At 42.8% G+C, this 22094-nt stretch overlaps 1 protein-coding gene across 1 annotated transcript in view; it reads left to right on the top strand.

The window, feature by feature from the left end:
- Positions 1 to 20117, top strand: part of megf11 (multiple EGF-like-domains 11) — a gene marked incomplete at both ends in the record, with an annotated part of 80365 nt that extends 60248 nt beyond the window's left edge. The window contains 12 exons of the mRNA XM_080539048.1: positions 212 to 358; positions 2072 to 2206; positions 5443 to 5571; positions 6117 to 6245; positions 7261 to 7389; positions 7593 to 7721; positions 8105 to 8341; positions 9720 to 9880; positions 10124 to 10190; positions 13676 to 13720; positions 19619 to 19825; positions 19942 to 20117. Coding sequence (XP_080395174.1) covers positions 212 to 358; positions 2072 to 2206; positions 5443 to 5571; positions 6117 to 6245; positions 7261 to 7389; positions 7593 to 7721; positions 8105 to 8341; positions 9720 to 9880; positions 10124 to 10190; positions 13676 to 13720; positions 19619 to 19825; positions 19942 to 20117 — 1691 coding nt within the window. The remainder of the gene's footprint in view (positions 1 to 211; positions 359 to 2071; positions 2207 to 5442; positions 5572 to 6116; positions 6246 to 7260; positions 7390 to 7592; positions 7722 to 8104; positions 8342 to 9719; positions 9881 to 10123; positions 10191 to 13675; positions 13721 to 19618; positions 19826 to 19941) is intronic.
- Positions 20118 to 22094: the final 1977 nt, after the last annotated feature.

Raw genomic sequence — 22094 nt, 5'->3', positions numbered from 1 at the left:
AGAACTAAAGAACTAAACGTTCGCCACATTGGCCTGTGCAGATCCCAGTGGTGCAAAATAGAATAATAGGCTTCCCTATTGATTGTGTATTTTGGTATTTTTATACTGTGTGACTTGATGTTTTTCTTTTCATTCATACATGCTTGGGATGTTTCTATTAATCTCTGTGTGACTCCTCAGTGTGATGTACCTCATTGTGATGTGCCCACAGGAATCCACTGTGACAATGTGTGTCCCCAAGGCTTCTGGGGACCCAACTGCTCAGTCACCTGCTCCTGTCAGAACGGAGGCTCCTGCTCACCCGAGGACGGCACATGTGTGTGTGCGCCTGGATACCGCGGGACGTCCTGCAAGAGAAGTGAGACCCCCTCCTGACTCACCTTGTCAGTCACATTTCCTTTCCCCGACACACATATAAAACCCATTCTTATATTGGATAGAACAGTGGCATGGCTCCATCACGGTACTGACCTTCCTATGCTCTGTGGAGAATTGTCAAGAGAAGCACTCAGTTGGTCATAAATGTCTGAGAGTAAACCCTTTATCACAGCCCTCACTTAATCACAGTGTCTCCACTCCTGCTCGCCCCACCGTCTCTCTCTCCCATGGGGTTCACAGCCGTCGCCTGAGGCTCATCATCAGTCCCAGGGAGGACATGCTCACGGGGAGTGTGTGCTCTGCCTTTGAGTGGGGTCTCTCTGATGCTGTGCTCAAGTGATGAGCTCACTGATTGGGGGCTTCAGAGGCCAAATCTGTAAACATCAGCTTAAGTGGAATTTAAGAGAGAGACAAAAAAGGTGTGTGTGTGTGTGTGTGTGTGTGTGTGGGGGGGGGGGGGGGGGTTAATTAATCTCTCCCACACTGCTCACCAATCAGTTAATTATCATAATTACTAAGGCCCAACATGGTAAGAACATCTACCAACATAACATTGTCTCACTGCATAGACTAAGGGCAAACAGCCAATGCAGCTCAGCTTTATATTTAACATACTTTGATTTAGTGGGTAAAGGACTGCCCTAGCACTGCAGTATGTGTCAGTACAGTCTGAGTACATTGATTAAAGAGAACAGGATATCACAGCTATTTTTGAATTTATTAAACCTCTCGTCTTGGATCTGGATGCACAATGTATAGTTTGTACAAATATAATCTATGAATTGAATCACTGTTGGCGCTTTTCCATTAGAGATGGGTTCCCACTCCAGACCTTTGTTGGTGCGTTGTGTTTCCACAGTTCCAGTTCAGGGTATTCAGACTTTTTTGGGCTGTTCTCAGAGATGGAGACACAAAAGTGTGAGGCCAAGCACCAAGCACTTTGGGCCAAGCATCGGTGCCAAAAGTGACAGTGGAAAGGTGCCATGTCTTACCTCATTCAGCCACAGAATCCTTAGTTTATCTGCGCCAACTTTTGAACCAGCACTACTGTTAAGTTTCACTTTAATTTTGTATAGAGTGCCTGTAGCATTGGGCTGCATGAAATCCATGAGCATACGCACCACACTGTGGGAACGCAACAAGGACCCATTTTTGGCCATTATCTCTATCTTTAGAACTGTAGGCTGAAACAAATGATCAAATTATCCCATAGCATCACTTTGACAACAGAATGTCTGAACCATTTACAGGATACGTATCTGTAGTATACTGTACTAGACACATTTGAATGCATTCATGCTATACTTGCTTCTAAAAGAGTATAGAATATACAGTATCTCTACCATTCATACGCATACATTAATTCATTGACAGGGAGGTTGGAAATGTGCTTTCCACTTGGAAATTTACAATTTATGACATTATTATTTAAAGATTAAAGATTAGTAAGATGCTGACTTACAGTAGAATTTATATAAGACTGCCTTTCTTGATTCTCCCCACGAGATCGCTATTCTATTTCAGATGACATAAAGGACAGGAATGATTGGAGTTAATGATATTTTCTCTTTTCTTTACCCTCTTGCTCCGTCCCTCCTCTTCTATTCCACCTCCCTTGATTCCTCTTCATTATTTCTTCATGTTTCATCTTCTTCTTCCTCTCCTCTTCTCTCCCATGCTGTTTCTGTGCCAGTCTGCTCTCCTGGGTTCTATGGGCACCGCTGTAGCCAATCATGCCCACAGTGTGTGCACAGCACCGGCCCGTGCCACCACATTACGGGTTATTGTGAGTGCCTGTCCGGCTTCTCCGGCTCTCTATGCAACCAAGGCAAGTAGCCCTCCTTCTGGATCCATTTACTACCTCTCAGTCCTTCCCCATTGCCCCATTATAATTGCCTGTGAACACATCCATGGATCAAGGTAAGACATAGTTAGACTGGATGTTTGACTGTATGACCCCATGTTTCGACAGCAGCTTAAAGGGGAAGTTTACCCAAAATTCATTTTCAAGTGTATTTCTAGTCAATCCAGGATGCATACTGTCTCGAACTATCATCATTTCACACGCAGCTGCATCTTAGCTATTGAAATGCGAGGTCTGTGTTTACTTCCTAAGAAAGTCTCATACCATGTTAAAAGATGTCAGAGTGAGAGTGAGAGCGAGAGTTTATGCACTCTGACCCTGCTCTACTATCCAGTGGTTCCCAGAGAGCAGGACACGATAGCTCTCACTCTGTTCAACACAAGGACCTTGCATGGGAGGGAGAGGGGAATCTTGGGAGTTGTAGGAATTACCGGTACCTCAAATGGCCAATTTGGAACATCAGGACTGATCAGGGCATTCAAAGAGAAATCGTTTTGTTTTGAATCGTCAATGATTTTTTGTGAGTGTGTCTATTATTGAATAACGAAAACAACAAATCCACAAGATTACAGGGTAAAATAATACGTAATACCCTGGCTGGCTGCATTGAGGGAAAGTTATTGTTACACCTCACAAAAATATTTTGCCGGGTTGTTCCAGAATATTATACTGAATATTTAATTGTGTCTCAGAGAAGTTCTAAGAAAGAACAGGCAACGAGTTTAGTAATGTAAATGTAAATGTAGTAATGTTTCACATAAATTTGTAAGAAGTGCGTTGAATGAGCTGCTGCCTCCACTCTGCCTTTCTGCTGCAGATAATTGACATAATGAGTTATTCACTGACAAACAACCTTCATTGCAAATCTGAATATTGCTGGGCATATGTTTTTGAGAGAGTAAACATATAAACAACTAATGTTTTGAGTAAATATTGGCATCCTCCCTTTCAATGCAGTCAATTGAAAACTGAATGCAAGTGGCTGAACTGGCACTGTAAAGACAGTTTCACTTAGAATGTACGTTTGTTCATATTCTATGCTTGTATTTGAATAGATATGAAGTGCTTTAGGGCTGACATTATCGAGCACAGAGCATGAGAAAATGTCTGCATACAGGTGCTATTGAAATTCCTTTATTCCAATACCCTATGAACTACAAGAGCTCTCTGCTTTAGGCCAGTGAAATGATGACCTAGATTTAAGTTCAATTTATTCAATTTATTTAGTTAGATTTACAAGATAATATTTGAAACTGAACTCCCATGTAGCTGACTCTATTTTTGAGTTTGGAAAAGGATTCAAATTTCTCTTCCAAGACAAAATGTTGGACCCAAAGTTAGAGTGGTAAATATTTATGTAGGTAAATAATGACAGGTAAATATTAAATATATACTCATAGAGTACACCCACAGAGTATATCTGGTCATTAAAACATGCCTCTGGCTTGCAGTCCCTGAACCTGGAACTTTCACTTCATCCTCATCCGAAGAGAGACTTCCAAATGCAAATCTACTGTAGACATTACTTCTTATAATAATTTACTAGTCTTTTTATGAATTAGAGAACAGCAGGCATGTATAGAATTCTCTTTCATGACTTTGAGAAGCTGTCTCCTAAAAGTTTAATATGTTAGCTAAACGAAAAGAGAACAAGAGAAGAGCCACTGTTCTAGTGTCCGGACTGTAATTACTGGAGTGCAGTCAGGCCCCTGGGGAGAGGTAGCACGCTCAGCTCACACATGTCGCTAGGATATCTCCTCATGTTAATCCCTGTTGGTGTCATCAGTTGTCCTCGTCAGTCCAGCACAGTTAGCCTCAGCCTAATGAAGCTCTCCCAGTGATCTGGGCCCTGGATCCCCAAAACCAGCATGGGGGAGTCTGCCTCACAGCCTAATAAGAAACCTCCTCCGAGGAGCTTGAAAGAACACTCACCAATGGGGAAAAACAGTTGATATTTAATCATTAAAATGAAGTCCATATCAAAATGATTTAGACTCAACGTTCTCAAAGGCAGTCCATCCCCCTCCCATATCTGATCTCCAGTGTTCTTATATAACAACTCGGAGGCCTTGGTTTCTAGGCTGATTCAGCTGCCGCTTGTCTTTGGTGGTGGTGCAGAGTTGCAACCTGATTGAATTTGTCACACAGTTCTAGGAAGAAAGCATGATAGAGGTTTAATCTAAAATGAAATCTTTAATTGAGGAGAGTGTCAGAGCGCATTGAAATATTAATTTTATAAAAAATGTACACAAGGTCTATTTTAATTCTGTGGCACATCAGTCATTCTATTCCGTGCCGAATAGAAGTAGGGCAGATGTATAATTGGAGGTACTGATTAACTCCCCCTTTCCAGTGAACACATCTCCTCTGATTCCTTAGAGAACACAAGATGGCCTTAAACATTTATTTTTTTGTCAATTGTCCATGCCTGACCACATGTATATGTTGATGTTGGCCGCCCTTGTCATTTTGTGTCATTTTGTGTGTTTGTGTGTTTGTGTATGGTGTGTGTATGGTGTGTGTGTGTGTGTGTGTGTGTGTGTGTGTGTGTGTGTGTGTGTGCGTGCGTGCGTGCGTGCGTGCGTGCGTGCGTGCGTGCGTGCGTGCGTGCGTGCGTGTGTGTGTGTGCCTGTCTGTCTGTCTATCTGCCTGTATCTGTCTGTCTCTCTCTGTCTCTCTTTCTTTGGATGTGCTGTAAGTGTAGAAGAAGTGTGTTGTTACAGTGGCATGGCCATGTAGGGCAGACTGGGGTCAAATGCAATACCCTGCTTTTGCAATACCTCTGTTTTCAGAAACAAAATAGAGAGATGAAATTCACTCAGTAGAGGAAAAGTTAGATTTTCTCCCCGCATGAAAAATGCAGTCAAATATCTCATATGCAGGTTTTATTAGGAAACTTTATTTTGGAGTGGTAAATGTAACTTTTCCGACTACCTGTATGTTTTTAATAGGATCCTGAGCTTTAATATACAATAATCAAAAACAATACTTTTGGCCATGGTTGCAAATAAATTAAAATCAATACTGCTGTCCAAGTATCCTCTATAGAGACATAATACACAGTGTGAATGATTAGTAGACAGCTGTTAGTTTCTTACATCAAAAGAAAAGACTGGTCTACATTCAGTGGTCTCTGAGTAATAGAGATCATTGCAAAACATGCCCACGGTCTCCCCTGCTAATGACCTGTGCATTCTCAGTGTGTTACAGTGGCAGATATGGGAAGGGCTGTTCTGAGATCTGCCTCTGCACTAACAATGGCACCTGCAACCCAATCGATGGCTCCTGCCAGTGCTTCCCAGGCTGGATTGGAGAAGACTGCTCTCAGGGTATGTTTCACTCTCTCTGTCTCTTCTTTCTCTCTGTCTCTCTCCTCTGCTCCTTCATTCCCAGGCTCCCTTGTCTCCATCTCTTCTCATCTTTCTCATACATTGACCTTATGTCTTCACCTCACAAATCATTGTCATGAACATATATACAGTAGATTCCAAGAATGGCCCACAAGTGCTCATGATCGGAACAGAAACATATCCCTTTGATGACCGAGCAACACACATGCTATAGATGCTATACTGTATGACTAATTGTGACAAAGGGCAAAGATTTGAATCACAGTTTTGAACTTCCATCCCAGGGAAAATTCAATCTTGTTAAGTAATTAGCGGACTCCTCTCATGTGTAGTTTTATATAGAATGATTAAGTCAGTTAAGTCACCCCACTTAATCCAATGTTTACAGTGTCTGGTATAGGTGTGTGTGTGTGTGTGTGTGTGTGTGTGTGTGTGTGTGTGTGTGTGTGTGTGTGGATGTGAGTGTGTGTGTATATGTTAGGAGTGTGTGTCCCTCCACTTGACTGTGTCTCTGGCGTCTGCAGCCTGTCCCTCTGGGTATTGGGGCCCTGACTGCCTCAACTCGTGTAACTGTCACAACGGAGCCCAGTGCAGTGCCTACGATGGGGAGTGCAGGTGCAGCCCCGGCTGGACCGGTCTCTACTGCACACAGCGTGAGTCCCTCACACCCAGCTCATATAGACACACAGTGACATCTGCTGGCATTCCACGAAACTGCAGCAGATGACGCTTTTCATAGCAGCATAGCAAACCAGTAGTGAGAAGGGAGAATTCTTGCTCTAGTCAACCCAAACTCAACAATTCTTTGCACATAGTGTACATTAAATGACTTGGAGTCAGATTATTAATCATACAGTATAAGCTTTGTTATTAATAACACTTAGACACATTTCTTTGCCAATCCTTATTGTAACTGCCGACCAATAAGGCTCTACAGTGGTTGTGGGAGACAAATATCACACGAGGAAAACATTGAATGGTCTTATGGTCAATAGTGTGTTGACCATCCAACAACACAAAATCGAACAATAAAGGCCATTTTAGGACCCTCATGAGTAATACGTACAGTACTACATAATGAATACATTATTACTACATACAGGCATTCCAGTCATTCATGCAGGAATGAGATGGGTTATTAACATGTTACTGATGTTGATACCACTGCCTATCGTATTCCATTCCATTTGAAGGATTATTAAGTTTTGATTTGGAATAAATACCGGGCTGTTGTGTGGTGTGTAACCGTTCTCCAATGCATTCGCTTGTTGTTATGCGTTAGATACTTCACAGTCTCTACAGTCTGTTTTGATCTCTTTGTCTTTGAATATTCAATACTTAAACGCTTACTTTACATTGTTTATGTGGCCTGTTGTGTTTGTGCTCTTTGTTATGGTCCGATCTCTTGTGTGGTGAAGTGCTCTTGATGGGTTGCATGAAAACAGTCTTGCTCCACCATTTTTCGATTATGTCCTATGCTTTGAAGTCCCTCCTAGTGTTGTGATGTGTGCATTACAGTGAGTGTTTTGGCCAGTGTTCTGATACATAATAATGCATATTGTTCTCATTATGTGTTTTTCTGTCTTGGCCTTGTGTTTCCCAACCATCTGACTCTCTCTCTCTCTCTCTTCCTTTCTCTCCCCCCCCCTCTCTCTCTCCCTCCCCCAGGCTGTCCATCAGGGTTCTATGGCAGGGACTGTGCTGAGGTGTGCCGCTGTCAGAACGGAGCCGACTGTGATCACATGACTGGTCAGTGTGCTTGTCGAACAGGCTTCATTGGGACCAGCTGTGAGCAGAGTGAGTAGCTGTATACCTCTCTCACCCAGTACCGAGCAGTGTCATAATGTGTGCTACCACTCCTTCAGTACTTAATGCTGTGTGTGTGTGTGTGTGTGTGTGTGTGTGTGTGTGTGTGTGTGCGTGCATGCATGCATGCGTGCATGCGTTGTGTGTGTGCTCGCTCATATGTGTGCGTAATGTTTTCCTCCTTTATTATGCAGAATGTCCTCCAGGTACCTTTGGCTATGGGTGCCAGCAGTTGTGTGAGTGCATGAACAACGCCACTTGTGACTATGTGACTGGAACCTGCTACTGCAGTCCTGGATACAAAGGCATCCGCTGTGACCAGGGTGAGAGCAGGAATACAATCTCTCTCTCTCTCTCTCTCTCTCTCTCTCTCTCTCTCTCTCTCTCTCACACACACACACACACACATTCCTCACACACACACACACACACACACACACACACATTCCTCACACACACACACACACACACACACAGACACACACACACACACACACGACTGGTCAGTGTGCTTGTCGAACAGGCTTCATTGGGACCAGCTGTGAGCAGAGTGAGTAGCTGTATACCTCTCTCACCCAGTACCGAGCAGTGTCATAATGTGTGCTACCACTCCTTCAGTACTTAATGCTGTGTGTGTGTGTGCGTGTGTGTGTGTGTGTGTGTGTGTGTGTGTGTGTGTGCGCCTGTGTGTGTGTGTGTGCTGTAGCGGCTCTGATGATGGAGGAGCTGAACCCCTACACTAAGATCAGCCCGGCACGTGGTTCCGAGAAACAGTCTGCAGGGGCTGTGATGGGCATCATCTTCCTCCTCCTCATCATCATGGCCATGCTCAGCCTGTTTGTGTGGTACAGACAGAGGCAGAGGGAGAAAGGCCACGACATGCAGCCCAGTGTCTCCTACACACCCGCCCTACGCATCACCAACACTGATTACTCCCTCTCAGGTGAGCTGCCTCTCTGTCCTACCGGAGTAGCCTCTCACTCTGCGTGTCTCAACTCTGACCACTGGACGACTGGGCCATGCTGTTTCGTTTTAAACCATCATACTTTACTTTACTTCTACTTTTATTTATTTGTATAGCACTTATCAAGACAGCAGTCACAAAGTGCTTCACAGTACATTTGGTAGTATACAGCATAACACAGCAAGTAAACAGCCAACAAATAAAATAGAATTCATAAAATGTAAACAAGCACTTCACAAAAGCAATGAAAATGATAAAATGATCAAATCAATACAGATATCAGAAGTAAAAAGAGAAAACAACTTATAAAAATGCCATCCAATATAAGTGGGGGGTTTTTAAACGTTTTTTAAAAAGTGGTACAGACCTAGCTAACCTGACAGTGAGGGGGAGGCGATTCCATAATGTTGGAGCTACAACAGTGAAAGCACGGCCACCCTTTGGAGCTACAACAGTAAAAGCACGGCCACCCTTTGGAGCTACAACAGTAAAAGCACGGCACCCATACTGTTTCCTCATCATCATACATGGTACTAAGAGCCATTGAGAGAGGTTTTCATCTTGACTCTTCCAAGCCTGTTCAATGATTGAGACATCATTGGATCCCTAGGTTTGCAGTGTGTGTTTGTTTTTCTTACTGGCTACTAAACAAAAAAAACATAACCCTGCATAATCCTTACTGTACACTGTACTGGGCTACCCGATAGTCATTTGGATGTTATGTTCTAGCCACTGAACGTAAACGAATATTGACTTCATTGGTTTTACCACACAGACCCGTCATTTGCAGTAGTTGAATTTGACCACCAGGAGCACTGCAGTAGATACAAAGCTGGGACCAATCCTTACTACCAATCATTCCCTCCATCAGCAGCAGCCACCCACAACCGACCTATTAACTGATGTCATGTTTCAGCCACCAGCATAATTCGTCCCGAAAGACAAACAGGTTCTCTTCATGACAGACATGACATACCTAATGTCAGCATTGTAAATGTTTTAACCCACAACTACCACTAACTACTACTTTAACTACCACTGAGTGAAATGAAATGAATAGGTCCTTATAATACTGTATGTGTGTGCATGGTTATCTGTGTTATCTCCTTTAAGTGGATGAAAGTGAGGCCCTTGATTGAAATATGAATATTATTATTATTATTATTGTTGTTGTTGTTGTTATCAACAATATTAATATAATATTAATGAATTAATATATTATTATTATCAATTTATATATATATAATATATAAATATTAATACATAAATTAATATAATATAAATATTGTTGTTATTATTATTATTGATAATAATAATGATAATAATAATGACAATAATAACAATAACACTCCCTCAGAGTGTGGCAGTACGGTAGCAATGCAGCCCACCACCGTGGACATCTCTCAGAGCCAGAGTAGCAGTGGTCAGTGCTTCTCCAACCCCAGCTACCACACCGTGGCCCAGTGTAACGCTGCCTCTTCCATCACCAACAACCTGGATGGCACTCTTACTCTGAAGGTATGGCCATCTCTCAATCTGTATACACAAAACAAGACAACCATCACCCCTCCAGTTAAGTAGACACAGTCAATACACACAATACATGATTAAGTAAAAAAATAAAACATGCGTACAGGCACAGCATAATAACAGTAGCATACAGTTAATAACATACAGAAAAAACAGCAATTAGTATCCTCTATGCTATGCTATGCATGTTTCACATTTACAGAAGCTAATGTTTGTTTTTTCCTTTGTAAGTCAAACACCCTCAAAGGCGGCAGAAACGGTTCAGAATGGAGGGCCTACTGCAACCTCAATGACCTAGGTCAGTCTCATCTTCCTGCCTGGTTTAAACCTCGAAACATCACATACTGTATCTATTTTGCACGCCTGCACTTTGTTAATGTCATTTCTCATAAACATTAATTAGATATATTAACATCACCCAGGACACAGCCATCCTGTTGTGTGCAAATAATGACTGGGCGTATATAATTAGATTTCTCATGTGTGTGAGTAACTCCAGTGACTAGCACAAAGATCACTGTACAAGAAAGTGAAGGAGTAAGGATACTGGCCCGAAAGAAAGGTAACTCCCACTACTCCCATTCTCTCTTATCATAATCTGATTCCTTGTTCAAGACACAGACCAAACAAGCTTGAGCTGGTACCAGTCTGAGTTGGTAAAGAGACAATATTAGAGGGGAGTTATCTGTTTTAGAGGCACGACTTGATTTTCAAATTATGGCATGCTGTGCCCTCTCAGTTCAGCAGGCTATTCTTGTTATTCAGCAAGGTTTTGATTCTATTCAAAAAATCACTGGTTCTGAATGCGGACAAGAGAATCAAGAGTTTGAGAGTTTGTTTTTACAGAAATAAGTGTGCTTCACTTTTGATAATTGTCCAGGCGACCTTCCTCCCTTCCTCCTGACACAATTGACATGCACATAGCAGCGTTAGTTCTCAAAGCGTTTATCATTCTGCTCTGAGGCTCATCTCCAGGGATAGTTTACGCACCCACCATTGTCTCTGATATCAGTCTGTGGTTTGGGAGTCTTTGGCTTCAAGACAGACCTTCAAAATCCACTCAAATTAGATGATATTGTGTCAATCGGTCAATTTAAGACCTTGAAAAAGGATCTGTCATCCGAGGAATGTACGTGTTTTAATTTATTATATTGCGTAAATTGTTGTAATTGTTTGCAATTTTGAATGTAGCATGTTTTGATTGTTCCATGTGGGACACCCTGGCTAAATAAAGGTTTCATAATTCATAATAATGGTAATTCATAATAATACAAACATGTACTACTACTACTGAGGACAATTGCCTTTGCATTGCTCCAAACTGCTAGGGAGGGTTTCCCTGCTGCTGGCCCCAGACTGTGATATAGTATCTTGCTATCTTGGGCTGTGGTTTTGATAAGGTGTGTGTGTGGTTCAGAGAGGGATGTAGCGCTGAGGTGAAGGTGGCTCATTCTGACCTCAATGGTGCTCCCTCACTTCCTGCTGTGGCCCCTCCCACCATCATGGCTGACATGGGCTTTAACTCACTCACTGCCAAAGAATTCCAGAACATTCACCACTTTTGATGAATAAAGTCACCCATGGCACTCTTAATGTTGACAATTTGGGCGACTTTATTCACCCTCGGCACTATTTCAGTTAACAGGGTGACTGCACCCCTTACTGTTACTGTATGACAATCGGTCAATTTAAGACTTTGATAAAGGATGTGTCATCCAAGGAATGTAAGTGTTTGAATTGATTATATTGTGTAAATTGTTGTTGTAATTGTTAGTAATTTTGAATATACTTTTGATTGTTCAATGAGGGACACCCTGCCTAAATAAATGTGTATTACTAATAATAATAATAATTCATAATTCATAATAAGAGTAATTCATAATAAAACATGTACTCTGTATTCAAACAACAACTACAAGAACAACAACAACAACAACTACAACAACTACAACAGAGGTCAATTGCCTTTGCATTGTTCTAAACTGCTAGGGAGGTTTTCCCTGCTGCTGGCCCCAGACTGTGATATAGTATCTTGCTATCTTGGGCTGTGGTTTTGATAAGGTGTGTGTGTGGTTCAGAGAGGGATGTAGCTGAGGTGAAGGTGGCTCATTCTGACCTCAATGGTGCTCCCTCACTTCCTGCTGTGGCCCCTCCCACCATCATGGCTGACATGGGCTTTAACTCACTAACTGCCAAAGAATTCCATAACACTCACCACCTAGAGTGCCATGTGTTTAATGTGGTATTTACCTAGCAACAGTACTTTGATTGGCTACAAAATGAAGGATCATCATCTATGCATTTTGGTGAAAAGAGTCACCCTAGGCACTCTAGAATGTTGACAATTTGGACGACTTTATACACCCTCGGCACTAAATTAGTTAACAGGCACTGCACCCCTTACTGTTACACTTTAAGGGACTAATAGTGTACCTTTTCTCCATCGTATGACTGTAAGACTACTATGTGTGATTCAAATAGTGATGTGTCAAACTTTGCATTCATCAAATGGTATTCTGCCAATGCTCTGTCTATGCTATGGAGAGGATTAACAAAGAGGTAGGCCACAATGTACTGATAACATTATCACTATCGCTGTGCTGTGGAAACAGCACAGGGGACATGAGGCCATGCAAATACCAAGGCTTTATCGTTGGCACGAATTCCTGCTCAGGTTTTCTTCTGTTGTGGTCAATGTTATTGACGTCGCCTTGAAGGTCTGCACATTTGTCTTCATTCTCTAGATTGGATTTTGTAAGTACACTAACTCAATTATATGCAGCAGGCTGGTTCAGTCAGTGAATGAACTATAGTCCAGTATGTTAAGGATGTGTATTCCAATATTTACTGTAACCCATTTCATGAAGTGAAGCAGTATGGTTGGCAAATGTCATAAAAGGTCAATACCGCTGCAAAAGGCCATTCATTTGTTTTGTTGCTCTATGGCATGATCATATGATCATTTTAAGTTATTTGAACGTGTTAATACTGTGAAGGAGAGGACACTGGTAACCCTGGAGGTATGAGGAGACAAAGATTGTAAGACACAGAGGCAGCTTACTGTATATTGTCTTCATTGAGCAACATACACTCACTGAACACTTAATTAGGAACACTATACTAATACTGGGTAGGGCATCCCTTTGCTCTCAAAACAGCCTCAATTCTTAGCGGCATTGATTCCACAAGATGTTGGGAACATTCCTTTGAGATTCTGGTCCATGATGACATGATTGCATAACGCAATTCCTGCAGATTGTTCAGATGCACTTTCAAGCTGTGGATCTCCTGTTGTACCACTTCCCAAAGGTGTTCTATTGGATTCAGATCCGGTGACTGGGAAGGCCACTGAAGAACACTGAACTCATTGTCATGTTCATGAAACCAGTTTGAGACGACTTATGCTTTGTGACATGGTCATTATCATGCTGGAGGTAGCGGTAGTGGTATTAGAAGATGGGTACATTGTGGCCATGAAGGGATGCACATGGTCAGCAACAATACTCAAATAGGCTGTGGCATTCACAAGCAATGATTGATTGGTATTAACAGGCCCAAAGTGTGCCAAGAAAATATTCCCCACACCATTACACCACCTGAATAAATGAGAAGGTGTACAGGTGTTCCTAATAAAGTGTTTGGTGAGTGTACATTACGCTATTGAGAAACATTGTTTGTTGTAATTTTATGCATTTTCTTTGCACTAAAAAAGCAGTCCAAATAGCCTGTGTAAAACGGTGTAAGGAGATGGGATTGTGATGTCATGCTTGTCTGCTGTTACAGATGTTCAACAGGGGGACGGTCAGACACAGAGAGCTTCCAGAAAAGGTAAACATCTTATAAACACATCATATCACTCAGGTGTGTGTGTGTGTGTGTGTGTGTGTGTGTGTGTGTGTGTGTGTGTGTGTGTGTGTGTGTGTATGACTCCTCACCATCAATAACATATCCATCTTTGCAGATCAGTCCGTATCTATTTCACCAGCTGGTCTCACACAGAGATCCCTCCTCTAACCTTGTCTCCTATCCAATGATTTATGTGAACCTCGTTCTTCCTTCCTTTTTCTTTAGATAGGATCATCTTTAGACCGACACACACACAATTTTCATTTAATGACTCTCTCTGGTCCAGTGCCCAATATGTCAGCTGGTTTCCCACCTAGAGCAGGAGAGCAGCCCCTGGTGAATGTGTGTGGCTGTAGAGGATATGATCTCTGCCTCTAATGAGACCTCTTATTAAAACAATGGGACTGTTATTGATGGGATGAGTTTTCCACTGACTCTCTTCCCCACTCCCCTCTGATTAGGCTGTAAGCATTATTCATCTGTCCTGACAGATCTCCAGCATGGCCCTAGTTGGTAGAACTACTCTAGACACAGAGACTTTGCAATGGACCTATTGCTAAGCCACGCCCCAAATTAGAAATTGTGTCACAGCAAAAGCCATGACAGGCAGAAAACTCTCTGATATCTGATGATGAAAAGCTTCTAGACTAAATATTCTTTAAAACAAACATGTCTATTACTTGCTGTGGTAAATCAGAAATCAGAAATCTGCCAACCTCCACCATTGTAAGTCATTGAATGCAGTGGCGGGCGGTGCATTTCACACCTAGGCCTTCAGTGATGTCCGACACATTCCTATTTCCTACCTGAATTATTCTACCTCTTAATACCATCGTTATGACGCCATGGCTCTAGAAACTAGACAGAAACACAGTATAACCGGGCGTTGCATCACCTTAACATAGTCAGACAAGTACAACAGAGTTATATTAATATTTCCGAAGCATTTTTAATCAATAAATCCGCATTTACAATGAAGAGTGTTAAACTAACATCTTTAAGATCGCTACATTACCCACGTCTGTCGTCTCGTCCACCATAATAGCGACAAAGGGTGCCTTTTTAATCTCCATTTTGATCTCTTCTTCCATCACTTCAGCAATAGCAAAAATCAGGTCGTTTTGTATTTTGCCTGACGTCCCAGTAAACACTTTGTTTGTGGACAGGTGGTAATGTAAATCTGGGTTGTTTTCAGCCAGAAAAGAAAGAAGCTCAACGTAGTTTCCTCTGTTTGTGGACTTGGCGCTTTCATTGTGTCCCCTAAATGAAAGTTATTGTTTACCCAAAAACAGGACACAATCGATCAGTATTATCGATCAGTCAACGAAAGCTTTCGTTGTGGCGCTCCGTTTCCCTGGCACTTTCAAAAGTTTCACATCTACCGGCATAGTTCCGCATCTCAATAGTGAATATCAATAGTGCGTAGCAATAGTGCGTAGCAATAGTGCGTATCCAATCAAAAGACGTGCTGGGTGCTGACATCATTGAGCCTTACAGAAGGCGCCGTTGTTGCTTTTGCTCGCATCTACGTAGGTTTACTAGGAACGCCACAGGTTTTCTCGTTCCAATGTTAAGTTACAGGTCGAAACCGCAGCAGCGTTTAATGTGAAGGCGGGCAGATTTTTGAGCCCCCTAGCAACACATTTTGATTGGATAAAAGCTCTAACATAAAGGCCAGCCCTCCAAATCTCAATCGGAGACTGGAAGCAGCGCAACCAAGAGGAAAGCTATGAAATGAAGAGAATAGACTATGGGGAATCATTAATACATATTTGTGGAAAATATATATTAAAATAAAATGTATATTCTGATGATGTTTAGGCCAGCAGAGAAGGCCTTGCTGGCCCTGACGGCACACCACTGATTGAATGTCATTCAGTCACGGTCGGTCAGTCAGTCGCTAGGGCTTACACACCGGCAGTTCCGAACGCTGGTTCGCGTTCGCGTGCCGAAACCTCCGAACGTTGGCGCTGTCTGGCGAACGAGCCACGAACGATACACTGGTATGAAGGCGGGCTCGTATACCATCAAAGGGGGGAGATGCGACATGGAATATGTCAGAATGCAGCAATATCATGCACAGATCAGCCTTATAACATGTCATGTTATATATATATATATATATATATATATATATATATATATATATATATATATATATATATATATAACGTTAGACAGGGAGCGCAGATGTATGTTTATGAACGATATGAGGCTGGGAGGGAAAAATCACAGTAAAAAACTAGACTACACCACTGAAGTAGGCCTATGAGAGGACACGCACAAAACCGGCTAAAGTTACTCATTAACTGTTTACACAAGTACAATCACAGTGTGACAGTCAGATGGAGCATTCGGTAAACAACAACAGCAAGGTAATGCTATCGAGTTAAAGAAAAACAGCTCTTACCTTTGATGACACCAACATGAGCCCTGTTTACCCGTACCTCCGCCGTTCTGTTCGTGGTGATTTTAGAGGCAATAGATAATCATGCGATTAACGCAGCAGCCAGACTTCAAATGGCATAGCGCATACTATAAAGGCAATCAATAGCCCTTATATCTTTTAACGCAGGCTCAAAACTCACTTCTTCAAGAAGTAGGCCTACTACCAGAATCCTCCCTGTTAAGCACCTATTGTATTGTTAGTTTGCTATTCTTCTCTATGCTATTGCTATATTGCTATACTGTATTTTTAGTTTGCTATTCTTCATTTTGCCTTAAAAAAGCAGTACACTCCTACGTTAAATGCAATTATTGTAAGTCGCTTTAACTTGCTTTGAATAAAAGCGTCGGCTAAATGACTGTAATGTAATGTAGGCTAATATACTATACTATAAAGTCAATCACATAGCCCATATATACTATACTATCAAATAGCTGGTCAAAAATGTCATGTATTGTTATCTCATAACTACACATAGCGTAGCGCAACAGCCTGTATGGCATTGCCTACATTCACCTGCATCTCAACAGGATTTACAGCAGCACGCAAAACAGCTCAATGACAATATAAATTCACCTGCATCAACAACACAGGATTTACAGCATTTGAACCGGCACGCAATAGCCTACATTATCTTAAGCATGTGTAACATGCGTAGGCAAATGTGCGGCTAATTTCTCATCCTTTTCTGCCATCAAATGTAAAAGTTCGACATAATTCCCACGATTGATGGAGCTACTGCTCTCGTCGTTCCCCCGAAATGCTCATTCTTGTTTAGCAAGGTAGCATGTTGCATCAATTAGGCTTTTCAAGATTTCCCTGTTCTCCTTTACCTTTGCGTTGTGTGCAGTAACATGCAGCCGGTGCTGCTCATCCAGGGCCATGTCTATGCGACTTTTGCCAAAAGTTTCCAATGCCATCTGAGAGTGGATGTGGGCTATGGATTTTTCATGCTTCTCTAAAGCTCTTGGAAAATTGTTCAGGTTACAGTAGCCCCCTTTCACCCACACGCTGTCGCTAGACCAGAACAGTATAGGCAAGGGAAGCAGAACAGCTTGTTAGCCTGGCTACATCCACACAGCCAGTCCTTTTTTTTGTACCATTCCGTTTGAAATGTTCGTACAATCTTCTGTCCCTTCCTTTGGGTTAATTGAGATAGGTCAGGTGTTGCCCTCCCATTTTCAATCACATTTCGTTTTTTGCTCAAAACTGAAGGTTGAAAATCTTTTTAACTGTTGGATATCCATGATGCTGATCTCAAGTTAGCTGGGGAAATGTAGAACCGCGGCGCGAACAGTAGAGGAATGCCGCTACGGCAAGCCAAACGCAAACTGTCAATCATGCTGTCAGAGGCAGCCTGCACGGTGCCTCAACGTCCATCAATGAAGACAATGTGAGAACAGACTACGCATGCGCAAACCTACGAAACCGTTGGTCTATCACTTCGCATAGCACAGAGGCACTGCCTCAGCCTCTCGCCAGCAATCAGCTAGCTTTGGGAGCAAACTCTCCTGGTGCCAGGGCATGCATTATATTTTTAAAACAACACATTATACATAATTTATGTTATTTAATTTATGTTATTTAATTTTAACAACATTTTAACACATTAAAGTTAAGAATAATGAGTAAAATACATTTTAAAAATATATATTTTTGAGATAAAAAAATAATAAAAAAATATTTTAAAAAGACTGATATTATTTTTCTTTCTTAAATGCCTGGGTGAGGCACTGCCTACCCTGCCTCACCTGACTGCACGCCACTGGCATATTGCTATGAATAGTTCGAAGCTAGGTGCTTGCACGTTAGGTGCGAGGCTGCTCGGTTAACCCATTAGCGGGAACATTATTAGTTGCACAAAATAGGCTGATTTAATTGACCATGAACATCAGAGACAGACATTACGAATGTTCATTTAAAATACTCCGGAAGCCCGGAAGTCCGGAAGCCCGGAAGTCGGAAGTCCTCAGCATAATGCATTGTCTGCTATTACAACCGGATATTCAGGACGCAACTTTTTGCGCCCCGGCCGAGAAATAGAGACAGCCAATTGGAGCGCTGCTACAGCTCACATGTAAGCGAAAAGTATTTGGCCTGCGATAGACTTGCATTCGATCGGCGACCCGACTCCTCCCCCTATGTATTTTAACAGTGAATTTTACACACACACAGATACAATGTTTATTGTATTGGAGGATTTTTAATGAATGCTGATAGGCGCCGACAGAATATCAGCCGCATTTTGTGAATAAACAATGTTTATTAAAAAAAAAAAACGTTTACAAATCGCAACTAGGAAGTGAAGGTGGGGGCGGTGCCCCAGCGCCCTCTATCGGCCAGCCGCCACTGGTAACCCCCCAAACCCCTGCCCGCTCACTCCGCTCCTCCACCTCGGCTGTCCGACTGGCCCCACCTCCTCTACACAGCAGTCGGGCTGCCCGATCGCGTCCTAGCGATTCCCACCCGAGTTGGGGTAGACCACGCCAACTTCTGGAATATGTAGGGGTGTTTTTTTTCTTTTTTTTCTCAAACACAAACACAATCACTGACACACAAGAATAGGCACACTCAGCGCAGCCGAGTTGCATACAGAGATGGGTAACCTATATCTAATCGTGCACCCCGTGTTACGTCACAAGCTAAAATCCAATGGGGTTGCGGAACGACGTGCGGGGCGGAAGAACAAGATACAGAGAACACCCCTACATATTCCAGAAGTTGGCGTGGTCTACCCCAACTCGGGGCGTGGTCTACCCCAACTCGGGTGGGAATCGTTAGGACGCTGCCCGATCACGTCCCTTCACAACACTGGCTCCCCGCTGGTGGAATGAGCTCCCCACGGCTGTCAGAACGGCAGAGTCACTACCCATCTTCCGTCGTAGACTGAAGACCCATCTCTTCAGGTTACATCTTAACTGCTCCTCCTGAGACATCTTCTGACCCTCACCACTACGTCTCCTAAAGACACCCGCTTTCCCCTCTACTGTGTCCCTGAGAACTTCTATTGCCCCCCTTGTACTGTTTCTCAGTTTCTCCAGTAATAAAAAATAAAAAAAATAAAGTTTTAGTAGAAGGCGATAATAGGGAGAAGGTTTTTCCTTCTATCAGTGGCCCCGGGCCCGAGCTAGATTACTCTTCCTGCAACGAATGGTGGACTGCTGATTCACATGCTTAGTATTCAAATGTATTGATTGTAAGTCGCTTTGGAATAAGGCGTCTGCTAAATGCCAAAAATGTAAATGTAAAATGTAAAGAGGCCTGCAGTGAAGCGTTGTTTGTTTGTCCGAGTTTTCAAAGAGGGCGTGGCTTAGCGATAGGTCCATTGTCATTGCGACACCATCTCCGTTCCTTTCCTCACATGCGTATGAGTGTAACATTGGAGTAATATGACAGTATGTTGATGCTGAGCCTGTCCTGTGGATGCTGTGCAGATTATATGAAGGGCACCATGTGCAGCAACAGTTCCTGCTCCCTGAATAGTGAGAACCCTTACGCCACCATCAGAGACCCACCAGGGCTGGCCTGCAAGCACACAGAGAGCAGCTATGTGGAGATGAAGTCCCCTGCCCACCGCGACCTGCCCTTCTGTGGCACCGCTACTGTCATCACCACGGCCAGCAGGAACGTTTATGATGTCGGTGAGTGTGTGGAAAGAGGGGGACCGTCTGTCTGTGTGGGGGGGCTCAGGGAGATGAACCGCTCTCAGTTCTCTAACCCCTAACTTTCTCCCTCCCTCCCTGACTGTCCCTCACAGAGCCCACAGTGAGTGTTCTGCAGGGACCCAACGGAATGGCCACTGGTTTTTCCCAGAATCCCTACGACCTTCCCCGCAACAGCCATATCCCCAGCCATTACGACATTCTGCCCATGCGCCACAGCCCCACACACACCGCCACCCCCCCCCCAGAGAGCCCCAGCTCCCTGCTGTAAAGGACAGGCCCAAGCCCACCACCGGGCCCCTCCCTGACTATGTGCCGACGTTCGGCCCTCCTTCTGTCCCTCTGCATGTCATGATGACTGGAATAGTGAGGGGTGTGGAGAGACGGAGGGAGAGCCGGAGCTCCTTTGGAGCCCGTTCTCTAAGGCTCTCTCTGTTTACACTCCCTGAGGACTCACAGTGAGGGAGGGAGAGAGGGAGAGCCTTGCCTCGTCCTCTCCCCTGGAGACACACACCAGCCAGCATTCATCCATCTGTTTTTATTTTTTCAAAGACTGTTCACACAAACTGTTCATCTGTCCTCTGTGGACCCTCTGGAATAGATCACATTCATGGATTAAACTGTTTCATGGGAGGGCAGACGGACTAACATGAACAATGAGGTCTAGGAGAGATTCTGCATTTGTAGCCCTTGGTAAACAGTGTATTGATATGCTGATGTTTTTGGTGCAGTCAAGTGTTCCTGATATCCCCATAATAGACATGCAGGTCTCTCCATAGGAAAGCAAGAATATCTGCCTTGACTGTGTCATACAAATAAGCTAAGAATTATATCTGTCCCCCTCTGATGTATGGAAGACCTTGTCTTAGAGGTGTGTGGAGAGAGATTTGCTTCCCACAGTCAGCCAGACACAGACCGATCCTGACCATCTATTCTGGCTCAGAAAAGAGGTCCTCATACTGTACAACCAGAAGACTACCACTCTGTAATATCTTAGCATCCGTCTTTCACCACGGATCTCACCTCAAAACTGATAAAGCATGGTTAAATGGTAAGATATAATAATGGTCTTTTATTCACTAAAACAATGATCACAATGATCGACCAGACCTAGAGTTGTTTACTATGTGAAAGCATTCTTCTTTCATGTGTCCGTTTACATATTTGAACCACAAGTGTGTGATAACAAGGGATTTTTTGGGCCTTTTTGTTTTTGTATTATGATATTTAATTATTTATTGATTTACACTATTGATAGCGAATTTTGTTAATGTGACACTAGAAAAAAAAGCAAGCATGATCAAATAATGGATACCCAATGTAGATAATACACAATTTATTTTGTGTAATCAGTGTCATGTGTGCAAATTGTTTTCTAAAGTGGCTCAAACTACAGTACTCTCTCTCTCTCTGTGTCTGAGTTGGTTGTCAGTTGCAGTAAGTAAGGCATCATGATTGCATTGAGAACCATCTGTAACATATCCATGTGTAAAACGTTTTGAACTTTGTTTTATAAGCCTTATTTATTTGTATTAATTTGTTTGATTGAACATATTGAATTCCCATCTCACTTCCTGTAGAAGCAATAACATGTTGACAATCGCATAGACATCATTTCAGTAATACTGAACATTCTGACCATCGTAGACCATTGTGAACATTCTGACCATCGTAGACCATTGTGAACATTCTGACCATCGTAGACCATTGTGAACATTCTGACCATCGTAGACCATTGTGAACATTCTGACCATCGTAGACCATTGTGTTGATCATGTTTTAGGTGGCTACTCTTCCTCTAGGGAGGGGTCTTTGTCATTGCTGGCATTTCATTGCTGCTTGATGTTTTGGTACATCCATTAAAAATTAAAAGCCTATGCTGCCATCATAAATGACTCTGACATGTATATTGTAGCTTAACAGGAACAAGTCCTCCCTAAATCATGTAAAAGACAACGACAACATACTGGCTACATACATAGCTGCCTTATTCTGTTGTACTAATGGTTGTTAGGAGTGAGGCTGGTCTCTATAGTCCATCACAAACTGTGTCTTGACCATGAAAGTTCTGCTAACATTCTCACTCTTCATATCAAGCTTTCTCAGTAGACCATAGAAAGCCATGGGTGAAAAACAATGTTGACGACCTCTAGCAAGACTCCTCTTGTACCTTAATAGTCACCCAGAGCAGTTGTATTGACCAGCTAAACGCAATGAAATCACACAATAATCACACACACATTTAGAC

Source organism: Nansenia antarctica (assembly GCF_963989245.1).
Source record: "Nansenia antarctica genome assembly, chromosome: 9".
Taxonomy (NCBI): Eukaryota; Metazoa; Chordata; class Actinopteri; order Argentiniformes; family Microstomatidae; genus Nansenia; species Nansenia antarctica.
This window is presented reverse-complemented; position numbering and strand designations above follow the sequence as displayed.